The 19,339-nt window shown below is 40.6% G+C and overlaps 1 protein-coding gene across 2 annotated transcripts in view; it reads right to left on the reverse strand.

Moving 5' to 3' along the window:
• RFTN1 (raftlin, lipid raft linker 1) overlaps positions 1-19,339 on the reverse strand; it is a 199,097-nt gene that overhangs the window by 113,656 nt on the left and 66,102 nt on the right. For both annotated transcript variants that reach the window (XM_012766959.3, XM_012766960.3), the window contains exon 3: positions 4,223-4,409. In XM_012766959.3, coding sequence (XP_012622413.2) covers positions 4,223-4,409 — 187 coding nt within the window. The remainder of the gene's footprint in view (positions 1-4,222; positions 4,410-19,339) is intronic.

The following is a 19,339-nucleotide window of genomic DNA, read 5'->3' on the forward strand; positions in this document are numbered from 1 at the left end:
CATCCTAACTGACTTTGACTAAATTCAATGTACTTAGAATCAAGAAGAGTTTACAGTTAGATGTGTGGTTTTCCCTGCCATCTTAAAATGAAATGGCAGTTATTAGAATTTTCAAAAGAAAAAGATCAGGTAATTTTTCATGGATTTAAGTTAAATTTGTCAAAATGGTAGAGAGCTCAGAGGAATGTTACTGTAGTGAGTACTGCTTTTGGAAAGACTCATTAATAATTCAGGCTGTCAACGATGCTCGCAAATTACTCAAACACCACTAGAAAACATTTCGTTATAAGACTTAAATAAACTCTTCCCACCTCATGCTCAGTACGCCTATGTTTTCCCAAAAGAAATCAGGCCCCAGCTAAAATGCTACTTCCTCCTGAAACATTTCCCTGGTTTATTTTCTAGTGGGAAGTGACATCTCCTTTTTCAAGCTCCCATAGCGTAAGGTACATATGCTATTTTCTGTTGGACTGTCAATACCTGAAGGGCAGGCTCCATGTCCCATGGAACCCTGTACCTGTGCTCCCTACCGGCCTACAAGCAGAGCTCCTAGCACAATACCTTTAAAAAAGTACAAGCTCAGCAAATGTTCGTGAATAAACGAATGAATGAGTAAATAAATACAGGATTGAATGGTTCTGTTCTTTTTCCTGGTTTTTCTGCATACCCCAAAGTCCAGTTATTGGCTAAAAACTTTATGTTCACCTTTGCAACACATTAAGTTGATATTCAAGTTTCAAGCAGTTGTCCCATGGTGAGTCTTGCTAATGAACTTCATTTGTACAGACAGTAATCTAGAAAGTGTATCTACAGCTCTCCCAATGTGCTTTACATGAAAAATATTAACCAGGCACTTACTTCCTTTATAAAAGCTAAGTCATTTCTCTTAATAGCATCTATAGCTGTCAGAACTTTGGCAGACTTTATGAAAAAACACCACTTTAACTGTCCTATTAAAAATTAATTACATAAGGTTTCCTTTGTTTTATTTTTACTACTGGAACTCCCTAATGATAAAGAAAAAGTTGCGGGGTTTTTTGTTTGTTTAGTTTCAAGAGCATGGGGATTTTTTCCTCATGATACAACAAGATATGGTTATTGAATTTGCTAGGAGAGAAAATACCTGTACTTTAAAATTATATTTTATCATGACCTTGCTTCCAGCTACCATCCCCCACACCCAATCTACTGGGGAGGGAAGTGGGGAGAGAGTCTCTTGGTCATTTTTGCCTCATTTTACATGATAAATTACCAAGCTTTTGCAGCTTTCTTTACCAAAAAAAAAAAAAAAAGCAGTTTGAAAGACCCAACACAAAGTTAAGTTGAGGAGTTTCTCTGTGTCTGCTTATCAAAGAGTCAGAATGTTCATTAAAGACATGAGGCAGGGAGCTCATGCTGTCTGGACCAGGGTGAACTCAATCCCAAAGGGACTGCCATCTTCCCTTTCTTGAAAACTCTCCTGCACGTCACTGTCTCATGGTTCTCAATAGCTTTACTCATTTTCTCTCTTCTGGAAAGTAGGTCCATTCACTCACTCCCTGTCCAAAGAACAAGTAAAGAACTCCGATTTAACGTCCCAACTCCACTGCTGGCTTGGAATGGTCTAGTCCCCAAAGTGGAGGTTCTTATTCCTGAAGAGGAGCTTCCTCGCCCATCTCGTCCCATCAGTAGCTTACAGAGTTGGTAGGGGCCTTGCAAATCAAGTAGTCCATGGAGTCCCAACCCCTCACTGTCCCAAACCCTCCCTGTACCAACACAGAAAAATCCAATGATGTTTCCCCCCAGGCCCAACTGCACTTCCTAGTAGCCAAGTGAGCCTAGAAACAGGCCTTCCAACCAGGAGTCCTGTGTTCTTTCTCACCATTCCTGGTACTTAAAGCTCTCCCTGGGAGTAAAATAGCAATCTCCAACATGCTGAGTGCCAGGCACGGAGCCAGACAAGAATTAGGTCCTCTACACCCTTGTTACTCAAAGTGTGGTCCACGAAATAGCAGTGTCTGCCTCAGGCAGGAAAATGTTAAAAATGCAGAGTCCCAGGCCTTCCCCGACACCTGCCCAATCAGACTCCGCTCTTTAACAACATCCCTGCAGGATTCATAGACACATTTAAGTTTGAGAAGAGTTGTTCCATAGCAGGGGGAGAAAAAAGGCATATCTTCACTTTTTGAGTCAAGTTCATGTCAAGCCCTGTGCTCAGATGTTTTGTGATCTGACCCAAGTGGCCTGGCCTCCTCTAAACACAAAGACCAAAAGAACAATCTGCAGAATAGAAGCACGGGAGCCCGGTGGATGCCTTATGCCATTTAGACAGCACATGGTAAGTCAGTTTTATTTTTTTTTCTTTTTGAAATTCTGACTTATTGGAAGACTGTTGAGAGGTAAAATGTGGAAAGGTTGAGCAGTGAAAGTACTACCTCAACTAAGATCAAAGATACCCTCTCCTCCACTTTTTTTCATAAAAGGGCTCTCCAAAGAACTGTGGCTACAGAACACAGCAAGTGCTTCATGCCAGGGTTAAAAATACAAGCAATGGAGTCAGCCTTCCTGAGACCAAGTCAAAGCTCTGCTCGCTGCCATCTGTGTGACCTTGACAACCCAACGTCTGTGCCTCAGTTTCCTCACCTTTAACATGGAAATAAACATAACACTTATTTCACAGGCTGATGCTAAGGATAAAATGATACTTATCATTGGCACTGTGTACAAAGCCTGGTATGCAGTGAGTGCTCAATAAATGTGAGCTACCATCGTAACGTATATCCTACGTGCCGGTTGTAACTTAAAAGCACCACAGCAACAGTTTCCTCTTGGGACTGGCCCAGATACTGACCCACAGCCAATCAACACAGAGAAACAATATGCATAAAAGGCAGACACTGAGAAAAGTTTCACCCTACCAAAACCATGTTAATTCTGGACTTGAGCAAAGACACGCGCCACCTTTCACTTCAAATTCTAATGCATGTCAACGCAGACTAAGAGCCCCAGCGTTTGACCAACCATGAAGAAATAAAGGAAAGAAAAGTCAGTCTCAGTCACGCAACCTCATGCCCCACAGCTGTCCCTTGTGAGCACACCAGCCTAACACTTTGTCTTCCTGCAAAGTGACTTCTAAAAAGAGAAAGAGGAGCAGTCGCCCTGCGCTCTTTTCCTCTCTTTCAAATGTGGCACATGTTGTTATTCCTTCTATGATAGTTGGCCAAAAGACAAATCGGATTTCCTTTCCCAGACTTCATTTTAATGTTTATTTTTATGAAAGCAGCAAAAACATATTGCACTTCTCCATCCCATTCTCATTGTTTTAAAAAATTATTTTAACTATATTGCTTCAGGCTGGGCATGGTGGCTCACACCTATAATCCTAGCACTTTGGGGGACATCAGGAGTTCGAGACCAGCCTGAGCAAGAGGAAGACCCCATCTCTACAAAAAAAAAAAAAAATAGAAAGATCAGTCAGGTGTGGTTGCACACACCTGTAGTCCCAGCTATGGGAGAGCTGGGGAGGCTGAGGCAGGAGGATCACTTGAGCCCAGGAGATGGAGGTTGCAATGAGCTATGATAATACCATTGCACGCTAGCCTGGGCAACAGAGTGAAACCTGTCTTAATAATAATAATATTGCTTCTTTTGAAAGACCAACCCCACCTCTCTTTTCCTAAGTAGGCCCAATCGAAATATAGTAGTAGTAAGCATTCAACTAGGAAAGCCTCAAAAATCTTTATCATGACCAAACCAATTATAGCATTTGATTTGGATGGGGTTTTCTGATTGACAGAATTTATGGTGGGTTCAAAATTTTAAAGTGCTTCTAGAATTTGGGAAAAGACATTAAGTTTGCATACAACCTTTAAGAAAATTGCTGAGCTTTCTGGCCAAAGTCAAAAAGTTACTTTTACTAGCTGCATTATTCTGGGAGCACATTTTTTTTCCAAGGAGGTGTTTTTCCAGCTGAGTTTAATCCAATAAACTAAAGAAGAGAAAGGATGTAAAATAGAACTCTCTACTTGTAGTTGGACATGGCATTTGCTTTTCATCGAGAGACATTAGGAAGCTTCTCTCTGGTTGTCTAATATTTTGCTGTAGCTGTCAGAGGACAGAGGCCCTGAGAACAGCATGCAAATTTTAACCTCCACCCTCCCCCCCATCCTCCCCCCACCCCATCCTCCATCCGACACACCTTAGCCACTGCGTGATGCTGACCATTCATCCACGGAGGCCTTACCTGTCGGTTTTCTTGATCAGGATGGCTCTAAAGATGTGCTGGAGGGGCGTCTTCTCCTGCTGGTAAGTGGGCTGCACGAAGGGGTGCAGGGCCGCCAGCGAAAAGCCCTGCTGGTACAGCTCCAGGAGCTGGGCGGGCAGGTCGCGCAGGGAGGCCAGCCGCACCGCTGAGGACCGCGGGAGCTCGGCTGCAGAGGAGAGAGGAGAGGCTCATCAGAGACCCATCAAAACCACCCTCGAACCCCACCCAGGTCCCTCTTCTTTGCGCTAGGGGAGGGGCCTCTAGGTCATCTCTTGCTAAATATGTATGTGTTCCCATCTTTACTGTCTACAAAGAGACTTTATAAGCGGACGGTCATTTTCCAACTCATCCAAGGGCATAAATAATTGAATGTCTTCAATCTAGAGTCAGTCTTCTCAGTGATCACAATCAAAAAGTCATTTCTACCCCCTCGAAAGAAAGAAAGAAACAAAGAAAGAAAGAAGGAAGGAAGGAAGGAAGGAAGGAAGGAAGGAAGGAAGGAAGGAAGGAAGGAAGGAAAGAAAGAAAGAAAGAAAGAAAGAAAGAAAGAAAGAAAGAAAGAAAGAAAGAAAGAAAGAAAGAAAGAGAAAAAGAAAGGGGAGGAGAGAAGAGGGAAAGAAGAAGAAAAGGACCACATGTAAATAAGATATAAAAATGCCAGGTGGCAAAAAGCAGCGTAAACAAAGTCAAAAGACAAACTGGAACAAAATTTCTGTGACACTTAAGACAAAGAGCTAATTTCCTCAATTTGCAAAGAAGCTACTCCCTCCCCCCTCAAAAAACAGAAAATCAGACAAAATGTATGAACAGAAAATTGCCTTAAAAATGTAAAAGGTTAATCAATATTTGAAAAGACACTCACATTAACTTAACACTAGAACTACACAAATCAAGAAAGGTAATTTTTTACCTATTGAATTATTTTTAAATTTGGATTTTAAATTTACTTATTTTTAAGAAGGGCAAAAAAGGTTAAAAAGAAAAAAGGGAGAAATGTATATTCAGAGAAAAATCTACATCCCAGCCCTAGCCCCTCAGGCTCCTAGGTTTTTTCCTCTAGAGGCAATCAACTTTATTTATTTTTTTGTGTATGCGTTAACAATCAGTGAATTCATACTCACATAAATAGGCCTATACCTCTCCCTCCCCTTTTACACAAATGGCAGTGTAAGATTATATACCTGGCTTTTTATCAATTTTTATCAATTTTTATCAATTAACACTTTTACTCTTTCTCAGAGACCATTCCATAGCAGTACACAGAGCTCTTCCTTGTTCTTTTTTACAGATCCATTTTGTGACACACCATAGATTATGAAAACTTTTGCTGTTATAATGCTTTAAGGAAAAATGTCATTCCTACATGTATTTCACATGTGCACATATAATACATATAAAAGATAAATTCTTACATGTGGAATTATGGGATTAAAGATATATGCATTGTAATTTTTCAAATAAACATAACTAACTTACCTACCATTAGTGATACATAAAGGTGTTTCTCTTCCCATGCCTTGGCTATTTTCATGGTTAAAAAAAGTGATCCCTGTGAGGTGGTAATTTCTATTTCTCTTATTATGTAATTTGTATTTTTATAATTAAACATTACAATATTTAACGCTGTGTTTCCTTTTCTGTGAATTGTGCATAATCTTTGTATAGTTTTCTATTGGGTTTCTACTCCTTTTTTCTATTGGTTTGTAAAAACTCTTTATATATTAGGAAATTCAGTTCTTATTTGTGATACCGGTTGCAAATATCTTCCCTCAATTTGTGTGCCTTTGGACTTTGCATAAGGTGGTTTTACCATGAAGAATTTTTGATATGAAGTTGAATTTATCAATCTTACTTTCAATGGCTTCTAAGTTATATGTCATGGCAGCAAGACCTGGGATTATAAAAAACAATTCTCCTGTGACTTCTTGTCATACTTATTTCATTTTTGCATGTAAATCTTTCATATATTTGGAATTTATCCCCATGTAAAGTATGCAGGGTGAATTCAACATTTCCCCCGAGGTTTATCCATTTTTCCTCATTCATTTGAGATGTCACCTTTATCATATATTCCACTTCTGAATATATTTAAGTTTATGACTGTGATCCATTGATCTTACATACCTCTTTGAACAATTTTAGTCATATTATGCTTTAATATTGGGTTAGGCTATTTCCTGAATCTTCCAATATTCCTGTCTATTTTTTGAATCTTCCTGCCTAATTTGTTTTTCTAAATGATCTTCAAAAAGCAGCTCATCAAATTTCCCTTTCTCCCAAAAATTGTCTTAATATTTTTATTGGCTCATGTTCAAAGTATGGCTTAACTAAGGGAGAATATTTTCACCATGCTGCAAGTTCATCACCAAGAAGAACATGGCATAACTTTGATTTATTCTTCTTTTGGGTCCCTTGGGAGCATATTAAAGTTTGCTTCACATAGATATTACAAATTTATTAAGCTTATTCCTAGTTATTTTATATTTTATTGCTACAAGAATAATAGATTTTCTTTTTTTAACTTCTATAATATCCATTTGTGGGCCAGGGTGTTGGGTAAACAGGCACTCCCATCACAGTTGTTAGGAGAAACCTTTCTGGAGGGCAGGGAGTGTTTGCCTTCAATTATAAAAACACACACACCCTTTGTCCAGCAACCTTGCTACTGGTATTATTCTGGTGGCTGGACTCATAACTGTCTTTCAAGATATATGGAGAAAGATATTTACTAAAAGGTTGTTCTTGGAACCAAAGACTTCTTCACTGGAAGACTAAATACTCGGACATCCCTATGATGAATCCTATGAACCATTAAGAAGATTAAAGTAAATCTGTTAAGTCCTGATAAAGAAATCTGCCCAAGACACATTGCTAAGTTAAAAAAAGAAAAAATGCCTAACAGTGTTAATGGTATGGTCACTCTTGCATTTAAAAAAAGTTGGAAGGATGGACAGACATAGACATAAATAAAAATATTTTTTCTGGAAGAAATCACAAAAACATCAAAACTGAAGAGAGGGACTAGAGAAGGGAGGAAAGGGTGGAAAGGTCATCCTTATTTTATACTTTCAATACTATTGCCTTCAACAGGGATTGTTTGGATGGAGGATTTATGAGACATTTTTATTTTCTTCTGTATATATATTTAAAAGTTATTAATGTATTTTTTAAAAAATAATTTGTTATTTTTTAAAACAAATTTATAAACAAAATCTAGGGGTACTTAACGATAAATACCACATAACATCAGAACTGTAGCTCTCAATTCCATACATCACACAAGAAATTTACAGGAAAAAAACAAATCTATAGCAATGATTCACTCTAAAGCAAGCATTCAGCATCCTGGAATCCTAAAGCGCCATTAATAATGGTGACAAATAAAAGACTGGCCAGGAGAGCAGAAAATATGCACTCTTTCCTTTGAAAGGTTCATTCTGGATATGCTGCTAGATAGACAAATCCAAAGTCAAGTCTAGTAAAGAATGCTGAGCCCCTCTGAGTTCCCCCGGTACGGAAACCTGTCAAGGGGTCTCACAGCAGCTCCTAAGACCCAGGCAAGAAGAACTCGGACTCTGCACCCTGAGCTTCAGAGCAAGGGTTCTGATCCAGCACCATGGGCCAGCAGCAGCAGCACCTGGGAACTCGTCAGAAATGGAGAATCTTGGGCCCTACCCCAGACTCACCAAGTCAGAATCTGAGCCATCTGTGTCTCCACAACCCCTCTTGGAGATTCACCAGCTCTGCAGAGCTCTGCTTCGGCCTCCTCCAATCACTCCCCTCTCCACGTGCAAGGGATCTGAGCCAAGCACATGTGCCCACCAGGGACCCGCACCCAACCTCACACAGCCCAGGCCCTGGAGCTCCCTGCCCTGCCAATCCCGGGCTGGCTCTCGAAGCTGCTCAGGCTTCTCCCCGGTCTGCAGGGAGGGTGGGCGGTGCCTTCACCCTGGGCCCAAGGCAGGGGTGAGACGAGGGTGAGGGGAGTAAGGAGACACTCACCACTGCTGCAAAATTTAAGGGAGCACCAAAAATTCAGAGATCAAGATAAATATTTAATGCAATGTTAAAAAATAAAAAATAAAGCAAAAATACTCATGATGAACATAGCATCAAATTTTTTCAATGAAACCAAGATCAGTATTATTGATTTTTCCTTTCGCTTCAAGCTCTAATATGGCTCACTCAGCACTGTTACTGAGCTTGTCTTTATTTAAAATGTTGCCTCATTCCCCTCACCTTAATTCGGGCCCAAGGTCTCCCTTTGTGCTCTAGTCCCAGGCCCTGCAGTTGCTAGGCGTGGGCTTTATGGAAACCAGAAGCAGGCGCAGGCTTCCTTAGCTGTCAAGAGACAACGGAGCTACTGAACCAAAAGGGTGAAACCACATGTGGCAGAGACAATGCATGTTTTAGTTGAAAAACTGAATGGACTTTTGGTAGGAGGGCAATTGCACATTATCGATCAAACCTAAAAATCCTATGCGGCACCGAGATCCCTTCTTCTTTGATCAAACTGTATCCAAAGATCATCTGCGAGTCATCAAATATGAGACCTCACACTCAGCCAGCCTCTACAGTTCAATATTAAGTTTTTCAAACTCTTCCTGCTATAATAAAATAAGCCTTTACTACAATTTGGATAATTTATATAAGATAGGTTTCCTCTTATGCATCGTCGTACTAGAATAAAAAAAAAATAAAAGCAGTCAATGTGTTTAGAAGACAGGATTCTAATATCAGCTGCGCTCCTCACTGGCTGTTACCCTCAGGCATGTGAGCATGCAGTTTCCTGGTATAAAGCGGAGATAACACAGCAGCCTGTCTTCCTTCACAGAGTGCTCATGAGGATCAGATGGGCTGATGTGTGTAACCCACAGAGCCCAAAGCAAGTACGGTCAGCGGCCCTGGCAGTGGTGGACAGGTGCCTGGCCAGGGGGCTGGTCATCTTGGGATGGTGACGACAATATAGTGCTAGGGCCACTAGACTGTTCTCCATCACCACCCACACCCCTTAACCTCCACACTCCAAATCAGTACACGAGAAATACAAATCAACTGCTTCACAGTTGAATGCTTCCTGAATAAAACATATTACCTTTAAAATTTTTATCTTAAAATCTAAAGCTTGTATCTCCTGTCAAAACTAAGCAATTTTATGGCTTTAATTTTTGGCATGCATGCTGTCAAAATAAGTTTAGCTTCGTGGTTAAAAAAACAAATAAAAATGAATCTCAACACTCTCAAAGCAATAAAAAACAAAACAGGCTCCTATTGTAAATATGATTAAAGGCCTTAATTTCATGATTCTATTTGAACCTTAACCTTAAAAATACAAAAACAAAAAAAAATCTAGTTCTTATGAAGTGACCAATCGCCTAATGTTATTACTAGAAAAATAAACAAAGCGATGATTTATCTGTTTGGAGGGACATACCAGTTGTAGCCTGTTTCTCACCCTGCCCACCAGTGTAACCTCTCTACTATTTTGTTTTGTAATAGTTGCCTGATTTCGTTTACAAATTACATAACCTTGGGCGAGCCATATAAGTTCCTCCCCATCTCTTGGGTCCCTGATTTACAAAATGAGGACTCTGGACAGGCAATTGCAAAAGGAGCTTCAAACTTTAGAAGGCAGTAATTTTATTCTTTCAATTTGGAGGCTAAGGTACCAGTTTCTAACTAAAAAGTGACACCAGATAATACAATAAGTGTTTTCAATGTGAACTGAAAGTTACCCAAGAGCAGAGCCCACGTGGGAATAAGGACTCACCACACATGGGGGTGGGGGGGGATGAAAGAGAAGCAAGAAGACACTGCTGCCCAAGGTCCCAGCGTTCCGCCAGCCCAGGCACTAAGTGGGGGGATTTCGCTGTTCTAATCACTCCCAGAAACATGGAGAGCCTCCCAGGGGAGTTCAGGGGAAGAGCTGCCTGCACGATGGTGGGAAAAAAGGGATGCTTTAAGGAGGATCGCTGGGGACAATGGGTCCCCTTCATCCCAGAGGACAGCCACAAGGACACGGTGTGAGTTATTCTGAAGTTACTCTGGCTTTCTGGCCTTTGACCAGGACTCCACTTTAGGACTGAACCACATGAGCCACACCTCATCATGGGTTAAAATTTCTAATTACAACGTCATATTCTGGAGATGAGAGACGTTGATGCGGCTGTCTTAGCCATGGCTACCCTTCTGCGGGAGGAAACACCCAGCCTGCTCAGAGCTAGGGCCCATCACACTTTTCTCTCCACTTTCTAATCTGTCACATTACCTAGTCTTCATCTACAGAGGTCAGACTGCAAACCTCGGTCAGCCTGGATGCCCGCTATGCTCCCACGAGGCTGCCCCTTCACCCCACGATGGGGCTTGGTCACAGGACAAAGTACACAGGACAGTTCTCTGGGGCTCCTCCCCACCTGGCAGGGGCTGCGTCTCATCTCTTGGCGTGTTGGAAGGCCCGGTGCTAATCCCAAGGCCAGGAACCGGGGCCCCAGGTGGCCAGGTAGATAGAGTAAACACAGCCAGGGAAAGAGCCATGAACACTGAAGCCCCACCCCATCCACGGGGACAGTGCTTTGACCTCCTAGCCTCGTGACTGCCGAGGGGCCTGTGGGCCCAGTGGTGCCAGAACTTCTAATTCTTACTTGCAAGAAGTCAGAAATGTTAATTCTCCTAATATTTTAAACTGGCAAGTTCTTGCAGTTTTATTTTCAACCCTGTGAGGCCAAAGCCAAGACCTGTCAGGCTGTGGAGCCTAGGTGGGGCCTTTGACAAATGTGGGGCATGTACACCCCATGCTCCTTCCCGCCCCGGCCTGGGCACACTGGGCCACAGTCGTTAGCACTGACCCGCCTGCAGCTCCGCCCATTCCCACACTCCCCTGATTTCCATCAATGGCTTCAGGGACACTATTTCCTAAATTCCCCCCTCTTCTATATTGGCATTAAGATGAACAAAGAGTTTAGAACCACATGATTATATTTTAAATCTTTTGGAAATCTAATTTTTTTCTCCTGACTCATAACAGGCTTTTTTCTAAAATCAAAATATAGAGACTATTATGAAAAGGTATTTTGAGTGGCACTGGAGTCCCAAGGTTTTTTGAAAGAAATGCTTTGTTTTTCTCTCAGAAAATAACTCCATATAAATAAACAAACCATTATTCCAAGAGTAAAAAAAAAAAAAATGAAAGTTATGAAAGCACAGGAGAGAAACATAATCCACAAAACCACACATTTCTGAACACTCCTGGGATAAAGTAAATTTGGTTTTTGCTATGACTATGTTCTGTTTAGCAAAAACATTCTGCAGCCCTATCCATTCCCTGGAAACGAAGCCCTTAATTCGGCTGCAGGAGAGCCAAAGCCATGCCTTCGCCATTTCAAACTTTATTACTGGGAAAGCACCAGCATCCAACACAAGAAAGAAGCCATTGCATACAGCAACTGCGCGCTACACTCGGCTCCATAAAGCAGGAAATAGCAGGCTGAACTGCAACAGCTTCCATTATTTTGACCAGCAATCATTTGTGACTTTAACCTAATTATTCAGAGTCCGACTTTGCTTTTCTAATTACATCCGCTAATGGATCTGTCAATACGAAGGAGTGCGACAGAGAGACACCAGCTCCCTCGGGTAATCTCCTCACAGGTGAAGCTCACAGTAACACCCCTCAACCAAAGCTTGTCTCTTTTTTCTTTTCTTTTTTTCTTTTTTTAAGTTCCTTCAAGACTGCTATTGCTATAACATCAATCTGCCTGGGCTTTGCAGTAGATCCAATTTAGCAAAACACTAAAATCAATCACTTTTCAATGTGGGGCTTTTCATTTATACAGGTAAGAAATAGGAATTCAACCTTTTAAATAATATTTTCGGCCCATGTCTTCTGTATGTATCATTTCTAAATCTGTGGGACGAGTTAAAACTTTTATTTTAGGGCTTTTAAAATTTAGATTTCTGTCACTTTCTGATTAAACCAATTCATGTTTCTGAAAATTAAAAACAAACAAACAAACAAACAAAAACAACCAGAAACATTTCCAGGCTCAGGAGACCACACTCATTAAAGTATTTTTTTTTTAATTTAAAGTGAAATTCCCATAACACAAAACTAACCATTTTAAAGTGGACAAGTCAGTGGCATTTTGTACATTCATAATGTTGTGTAACCATCAATTCCATCTAGTATTCAAACATCTTCACCCCAAAAGGAAGCTCCATATCCACTAAACAGTTACTCCCCATTTCCCTCTCCCCAGCAACCACCAGTATGCTTTCATAAAACACTATACTTTTTTAAATTTTAACTTTTTATTGTGGGTATTTAAGGTATACAACATGTTGCTTTGATATACACATGCTTAGCGAAGTGATTGCTACAATCAAGCAAATTGACATACCATCTCACAGTTACCTTTCTTTTTTTGTGTGGTAGGAGTACCTAAAAGGAGTACTGTCTTAGCAAATTTCCAGTATGCAGTATTATTAACTATAGTCCTCATGTTGTACATTAAATCTCTACATTTACTCATCCTACACAACTGCAACTTTGTACCCTTTGTCCTACATCTTCCCATCTCTCTGGCCCCCAAGCCACTGTTCTACTCTCTGTTTCTGTGGATTTTTTTTTTTTTATTTCACATAGAAGTGAGATCATGCAATATTTTTCTTTCTGTGTCTGGCTTACTTCACTTAGCATAATGTCCTCTGGGCTCAGCCATGTTGTCACAAATGGAGGATCACCTTCTTTTCAAGACTGAATAATATTCCATTGTGAATATACACCACTTTTTTTTTCTCTATCTGTTCATCTGTTGATGGAAACTTAGGTTCTTTCCACATGTAGCTATTGTGAAAAATGCTGCAAAGAACATGGAAGTGACAGTATTTCTTCAACATACTGATTTCATTTCCTTTGGCTATATACCCACTAGTGGGATTGATGAATTATATTGTAGTTCTATTGTTAATTTTTGAGGAAACTCCGTACTGTTTTCCATAATGGCTGTACTACTTTACATTCCCATCAACACTGTGCAAGGGTCGCCTTCTCTCCACATCCTCACCAGCATTTCTCTCTTATCTTTTTGATAGTAGCCATCCTAACAGGTGTGAGGTGATAGCTCATTGCGGTTTTGATTTGCAACTCCCTGATGATTAGCGATGTCAACAAGTTACCCTTTCATATACCTGTGGGCCATCTTTATACCTTCTTTGGAGAAATGTCTATTCATGTCCTTTGCCCATGTAAAAATTCAGGTTATTTTGGGTTTTTGCTATTGAGTTGTGAGAGTTCTAAAACACTATTCTTAATACTTTAATTGAATCATGGATGAACACACAGGGGAATCTCAGACTAAAAGAACTTCTTCAAGCTTATATAAAAGCAAGCATTCTGCAGGTCCATCAGGGAGTAATTGGCAAAGCAACAGGTGCCTCATCAAATGCATTCTTACGATGTAGGCCACCAGACCACAAATGATGGTAAAGTCGCAGACTGCCATGACAACGGGGACAGAGAAAGCAGTGAGTTGTTATTGGTTTGCTTGTCATTTCAAAGGGTCACACGTAGTCAGTGACCTATACACAAACACAACATTGTACAGTAAAAAAATTCAGTGTCTAGGTGTTTGGAAAGAGATTGCCTGGATAATTCCCACTGACGGCACCCATTGATCAAACCCAGAAGATGGCATTATTGCTCATCTCGCCACTCCATTTTGTCAGAGAAGACAAGACGCAGGCTAAGATTCATCAAGAGGGCTTTGTAAGAAACATCAGGTCCCCTGCTGCTCAGATTTAGTAGTGGGTACTCAAATATTAAAAGCAACCAGCTAGAAACTGAACCCAGAGCATTAATAAAATATTTCATATATTTAGAAGTATTTTTGATAAAGGAAGACAACAAAGGATCTCCAAGAATTCAAAAGTGCTAACGAAACTCATACACACCAAATCCAGAAGGAGTTTATCATGAGTCAGAGGCAGCTAGTTACCAGGATTTTAAGTTGTTTTCCTACTTGAGTATGACAGCATGAGAGCTGACCCTCGTGGTATATGGATTTCTACGACAAAGTCTCAAGACTTTGTACACTAGGTCCAAGGCCATTTTGTTCTATATCACTGAGTCATAACATTGATGAGAAAAAAACTAGCTTCCAGGCAGGGGCCGCTGTCTGCATGGAGTTTACACATTCTCCCCGTGTCTGTGTGGGTTTTCTCCAGGTGCTCAGGTCTCCTCCCACATCCCAAAGATGTGCACATTAGGTTAACTGCCGTGTCTACACTGTCCCAGCACTAGTGACGTGGGGGTGAGTGTGAGTGCGCCCTGCAATGGGGTAGCGTCCAGTCCAGGGTGGGTTCCCGCCTGCGTCCTGAGCTGCCGGGATAGGCTTCGGCCACCTGCAACCCTGAACTGTCATAACTGGGTAAATAACGATCTTACTCGTTTTTATTAATCTTCCCTAAATATACATATAGCTTACATTTATTTCAATGTTTAATATCAAAAGTGTCTTGGTCTTTCTTTAAAAGTTTGCTGATGTTTTTGCGACCAGAAATACGCTGTAGGAACTGAACTCTTGTATCAAGTAGCCAGTGGTAAAACTGGTTTCGTTATATTTCGACGGAGGTGGTAGTTTCCAAGAACCTATTGATGGCATTGAGTCCTCACTGTATGGAAATAATCAGTACTGAAAATATAGCGCTGTTGTGGCCTAGTTCTTAAAGAAGGCATCATAAAAGTAATGCCTTGTTACAAGGTGCTTTTGAGGGGTCTCAGTTTCAACTACAAGAGTGATGGCTCTGCTAACTCCTCCGACAGGTGTGTTGAAAGCAGAAGATCCCAGTAAAGGAGGCCTCCAGTGTGCGGCAGGTACCAAGCCCACAAACACTCTCTGACCTGGCGCTCCACATGGCCCTCACAGCCCACACGTGTTCTTACCCACCCGCCATCTGCAAAGTCCCACTAAGAGCCAGGCAGGCCACCAGCTCTTTCAGAACAAGAAGGGACAAGGTGCATTTTTCAAGCCTGAAACAACCAAGTGCCATTTTAATTCCCTACATCCATGCGACACAGTCTGTTGGCAGTAGAATGGATGAAGACACTACACAGTTCTTCCACATCATAGACTATTAAGTAGAAAATGTTGAAATGAGCTTGTGAAAGTTCATCACGCAAAGTGGCTCATTCTTGTCATACTCAACCAAATCAGAGTTGAGGTGCGAGGGGGGGCATTTATTGAAACCTTAAAATCTGTACCCCCATAATATGCCAAAATAAAAAAAAAATATAAAAAAAAAAAAAGCACTCTGGGCATGTGACATTGCTCCAGGAATGTAATTCCCTGCAGGCCTGGCTGTGGAAACTGCCTGTTGTAATCTGAAACCAGTTTTATCTAATACACAACCTGCTGGGTCTCTAAGACTAGTTCTATCCACCACTGGCAGTCACCAATCACTGCTTGCCGGCTCTCCAAAACTCTACTGTACCAATGAACTTTCATTCAAGACAAAATAGAACATTTCTCCTTTTTATAAAATCTCCAAACTTCTTTTTTTGTTGTTTTTCAGACATACCAAAGATGACCCCAGTCTGTGTGCATGTCCCAAATTGCAATTTTTGTTTCCCAAACAAAATGTTTTAAATTTAGAGGTTTTCTCTCTATATTTTATTTGAGTTCAACAAGTTGGAGTCATAGCTCTGACCTGGAAGGATATTCACTATAGGATGAAAAAAACATGATGTAGAGCCAGAAACACATTACATGTGCTCATTTTTGTAAAACCCAAACCAAACCCCTGTAAATGTGTCTAGGTCTGTAGGGGAACGAGGGAGGTGTGGAAGGAAACCTACTAGCAGGTGAACGTCATGAAATTGGAGGGTAGAAACTGGGGCTGGGGCAAGTAGAGATCAACTCTTCTTTTTATTACTTATTTTCATAATTTCATTTAAGAATAACAAATAATACAGACAGAACTGTATAAGAGGATAATTACATACACACCTAATGGGTGCAATGTGATCCATCTGGGGGATGGACACACCTGGAGCTCTGATTCAGGTGGGGCAAAGGCAATATATGTAACCTAAACATTTGTACCCCCATAATATGCTGAAATTAAAAAAAAAAAAGAGGATAATTACAGTGGAATAGACTATTAAGCTTTTCAGCAGCCAAAGTCAGGACAAGGATCATCCTCTAAATTTCATGGGCCTAATAAATTTAAGGAAGAGAGAAAGACAAAAAGGAGATAAAGGGAGGCTTTCTTTATCCACATCACCTAATCATGAGACCCTGCTAACACCACACAGCTCGCTCTCTCTGTCTTCGTTTACCTGTCTCTCGTATGCGTGCCCTCACGCTCGCTCTCTCTCTCTCTCTCTCTCTCATAGCTCTCTACTTGTGCTGTACAAGATAGTAGCCACATGTGGCTACTGAGCACTCAAAATCTGGCTAGTCTGAACCACATATGCTGTAAGTGTAAAATATACATTCAATTTCAAAGACTTCCATATTTTCTATTTTTTCATGCTGAGAATTTTTTATATTAATAACATTGAAAATGACAACATTTTGGATATATTAGGATTAAATAAATTATTACTTTTACTTGTTTCTTTTTATCTTTTTAAAATGTGACTACTAGAAAATGTAGTTACATATGTGGCCCAAAGCATATTTGCATTGGACAGTGCTGTTCTAGATCATTACTTACCAATCATTTGTTTCACAGCATCTATCACATCTCTTAATTATACAAATTATTCATTGACTTTTTTTTCCCTTGTCTTCCCCACTAAATAAGTTCCACCAGGCCAGACCCCACGCTGGGTTTCTTCACCAACAAGCTGGCCAACCTGAGAGTGCCTGGGGAAGGCTCATTAACAGCCATCGTTAAATGAAGAGATTCTCCCATGAGGCCACAGCCCACATCATGACTGCATCAGCGCCTTTTCCATCAAAGAAAGTCCATTGCAAACGGCTACCTACAGTCACTCTGGAGGATGATGAGCCCTGAGGTCTCCACACTCTCTGGGACCCCAAGTAGGTTAGCCACAAGACCAAGATGGAAAAAAAACTGTCAGCCAGTATAAAATTCAGAGGAAACGTGGAAAAACCTTTTTTGTAAATTGTGGTAAAATATATAATACGTAACACAAAATTTTACTGTTTTAACCCTTTATAAGTAGCATTAGGTACATTCACGTTGTCATGCAACCATCAGCTTCTCTCATCTCCAGAAAGCCTTTTTTAAACAACAGCGTCAGTTGCATCTCCCACTCAACCTACACTTCAGCTCCAACACAGAGAAAGAACACCTCACCTCCATTTCACCATCTGTCCTTTCTCTGTCCCCGCTGGTGTGAGCACAATATATGAGAGCAGCAAAAAGGAAAAAGGAACTTCTAAGAGTCAGAATATTTCACAAACATGCCACTAGAAAAAATCAAAGGTTGATATGACAAGGAAAGCAAAGGAAGAACTTAACAATTTCAGTTTGTAGAGATAACCAAATAATGACAGGACAAAGAACATGCTTGTATACAAGAAATGACTGGGAATCTTAACCTCAAACAGCAGAAAATGGAAATGAGAAATTTCCCAAGAAGCATGGTATGCAAGGGTGGGTGCGCACTTCAGTTTGGCATCTATACAAGACATGAAATAATATTATCAGGTTTTTTTTTTCTCCTGAGTAATTAATCAGGGTCTCAACTCTATAACCAAATGTTACATTGGCTTATCAATAAAGTCTTTACTTGGGAGAATTTTTTAAATTTTCTGAATAGTATGAAATAATTCACTGTGGACACTGTTGGAAAGCATAAAAACTCACCATGTGCAAGACTAGTTTCAAGAGGTTTATGACAGTATAAATTCCACACTGTGGGGGCTTAGCACAACCTCTACCCACAGGAGAAGCCCATTCGTTTGTTCAAAGGCACTACCCACGAGACACAACAGCAAATTTCCATCAGTGGCTTTTCCTTTTTCTCGCTGTAGTGGAGACATTCCACATACTCAGTGCTACAGTTACATAAACCATTTCCGAAGCTTACAAAAAGTTCCACATATTGAAAATGCATTTTAATGAATAATATTCTTCCATGTATGACATCACAAAAGAATGAACAAAACTCAGCCAAATGAGAACAGAACCAGACAGTTCTAGTACTCTAAAAAAGGCTTCCACACCTGCATTTTCAGCTTTGCATGAACAATTACCGCATTCATGCGCAAACTCCCAAATTGGTGCATGGAAATAGAAAATGGTGCACATGAGTTGAACGGCTCCAGCTCCACTAACCAATTTGCATGCAAAATTGTCATCAGCGCTCTTCGGTTTATTTTCTGCTCATGTGAGAGATGGTGTCTATGCTGCCTTGGGAGGCCGCTCTTAAGAGGTATTTTGATTCCACACTATAAAAAAGGGTTCCCAATTGGTGTTTGGGGGTCTATGCACCCACACATGTCCCTCCCTGCTGCCTTCTCATGTATTCTAGTGGACAAGGAGAAAAGTTGGAGAAAGAGATCAAGTAGAACAATGAGGTGAGAGCAAATGGCCAGGGAGTGTTCTTCAGAATAATAAAATGGAGAAGAAATTTGGTGAAAATCATTTCTATTTACAGCCAGAAAAATGCAATCTGTCTACCACTGGCACAAGAAGAGTAAGAGGAATGTTTAGCCAGGCAGAGAATGGACCTTCCTGACCTGCCGGTGATCGTTTATTGAAATGGACCACCGGGAAGTCCGGTCTTCGAGACTGCCCATGAGGATCTGATAGGTATTATGTGCTTACAAGGAATCCTTACAATTTTCTCTAACATTTCCTTTATTCCCTCCTTTCCTCTTTCCTTCCATTCTTTTTTTCTTCTTTCCTCTCTTCCACTCCAGTAACCACCAGCCACATGTGGCTACTGAGCACTTGACACGTGGCCTATAAGAACTGAGAGGTGCCCAAAGTATTAAAAAGTTGCACACGATTTCAAAGACTTAGTAAAAACAAAGACTGTAATCATTCAATAATAATTTTATATTGATTACAAGTTGTAATGATGAATTTTGTAACATATTGGGTTAAATAATATAAATCAGT

Source organism: Microcebus murinus, chromosome 1, assembly GCF_040939455.1.
Source record: "Microcebus murinus isolate Inina chromosome 1, M.murinus_Inina_mat1.0, whole genome shotgun sequence".
In the NCBI taxonomy this organism is placed as follows: domain Eukaryota; kingdom Metazoa; phylum Chordata; class Mammalia; order Primates; family Cheirogaleidae; genus Microcebus; species Microcebus murinus.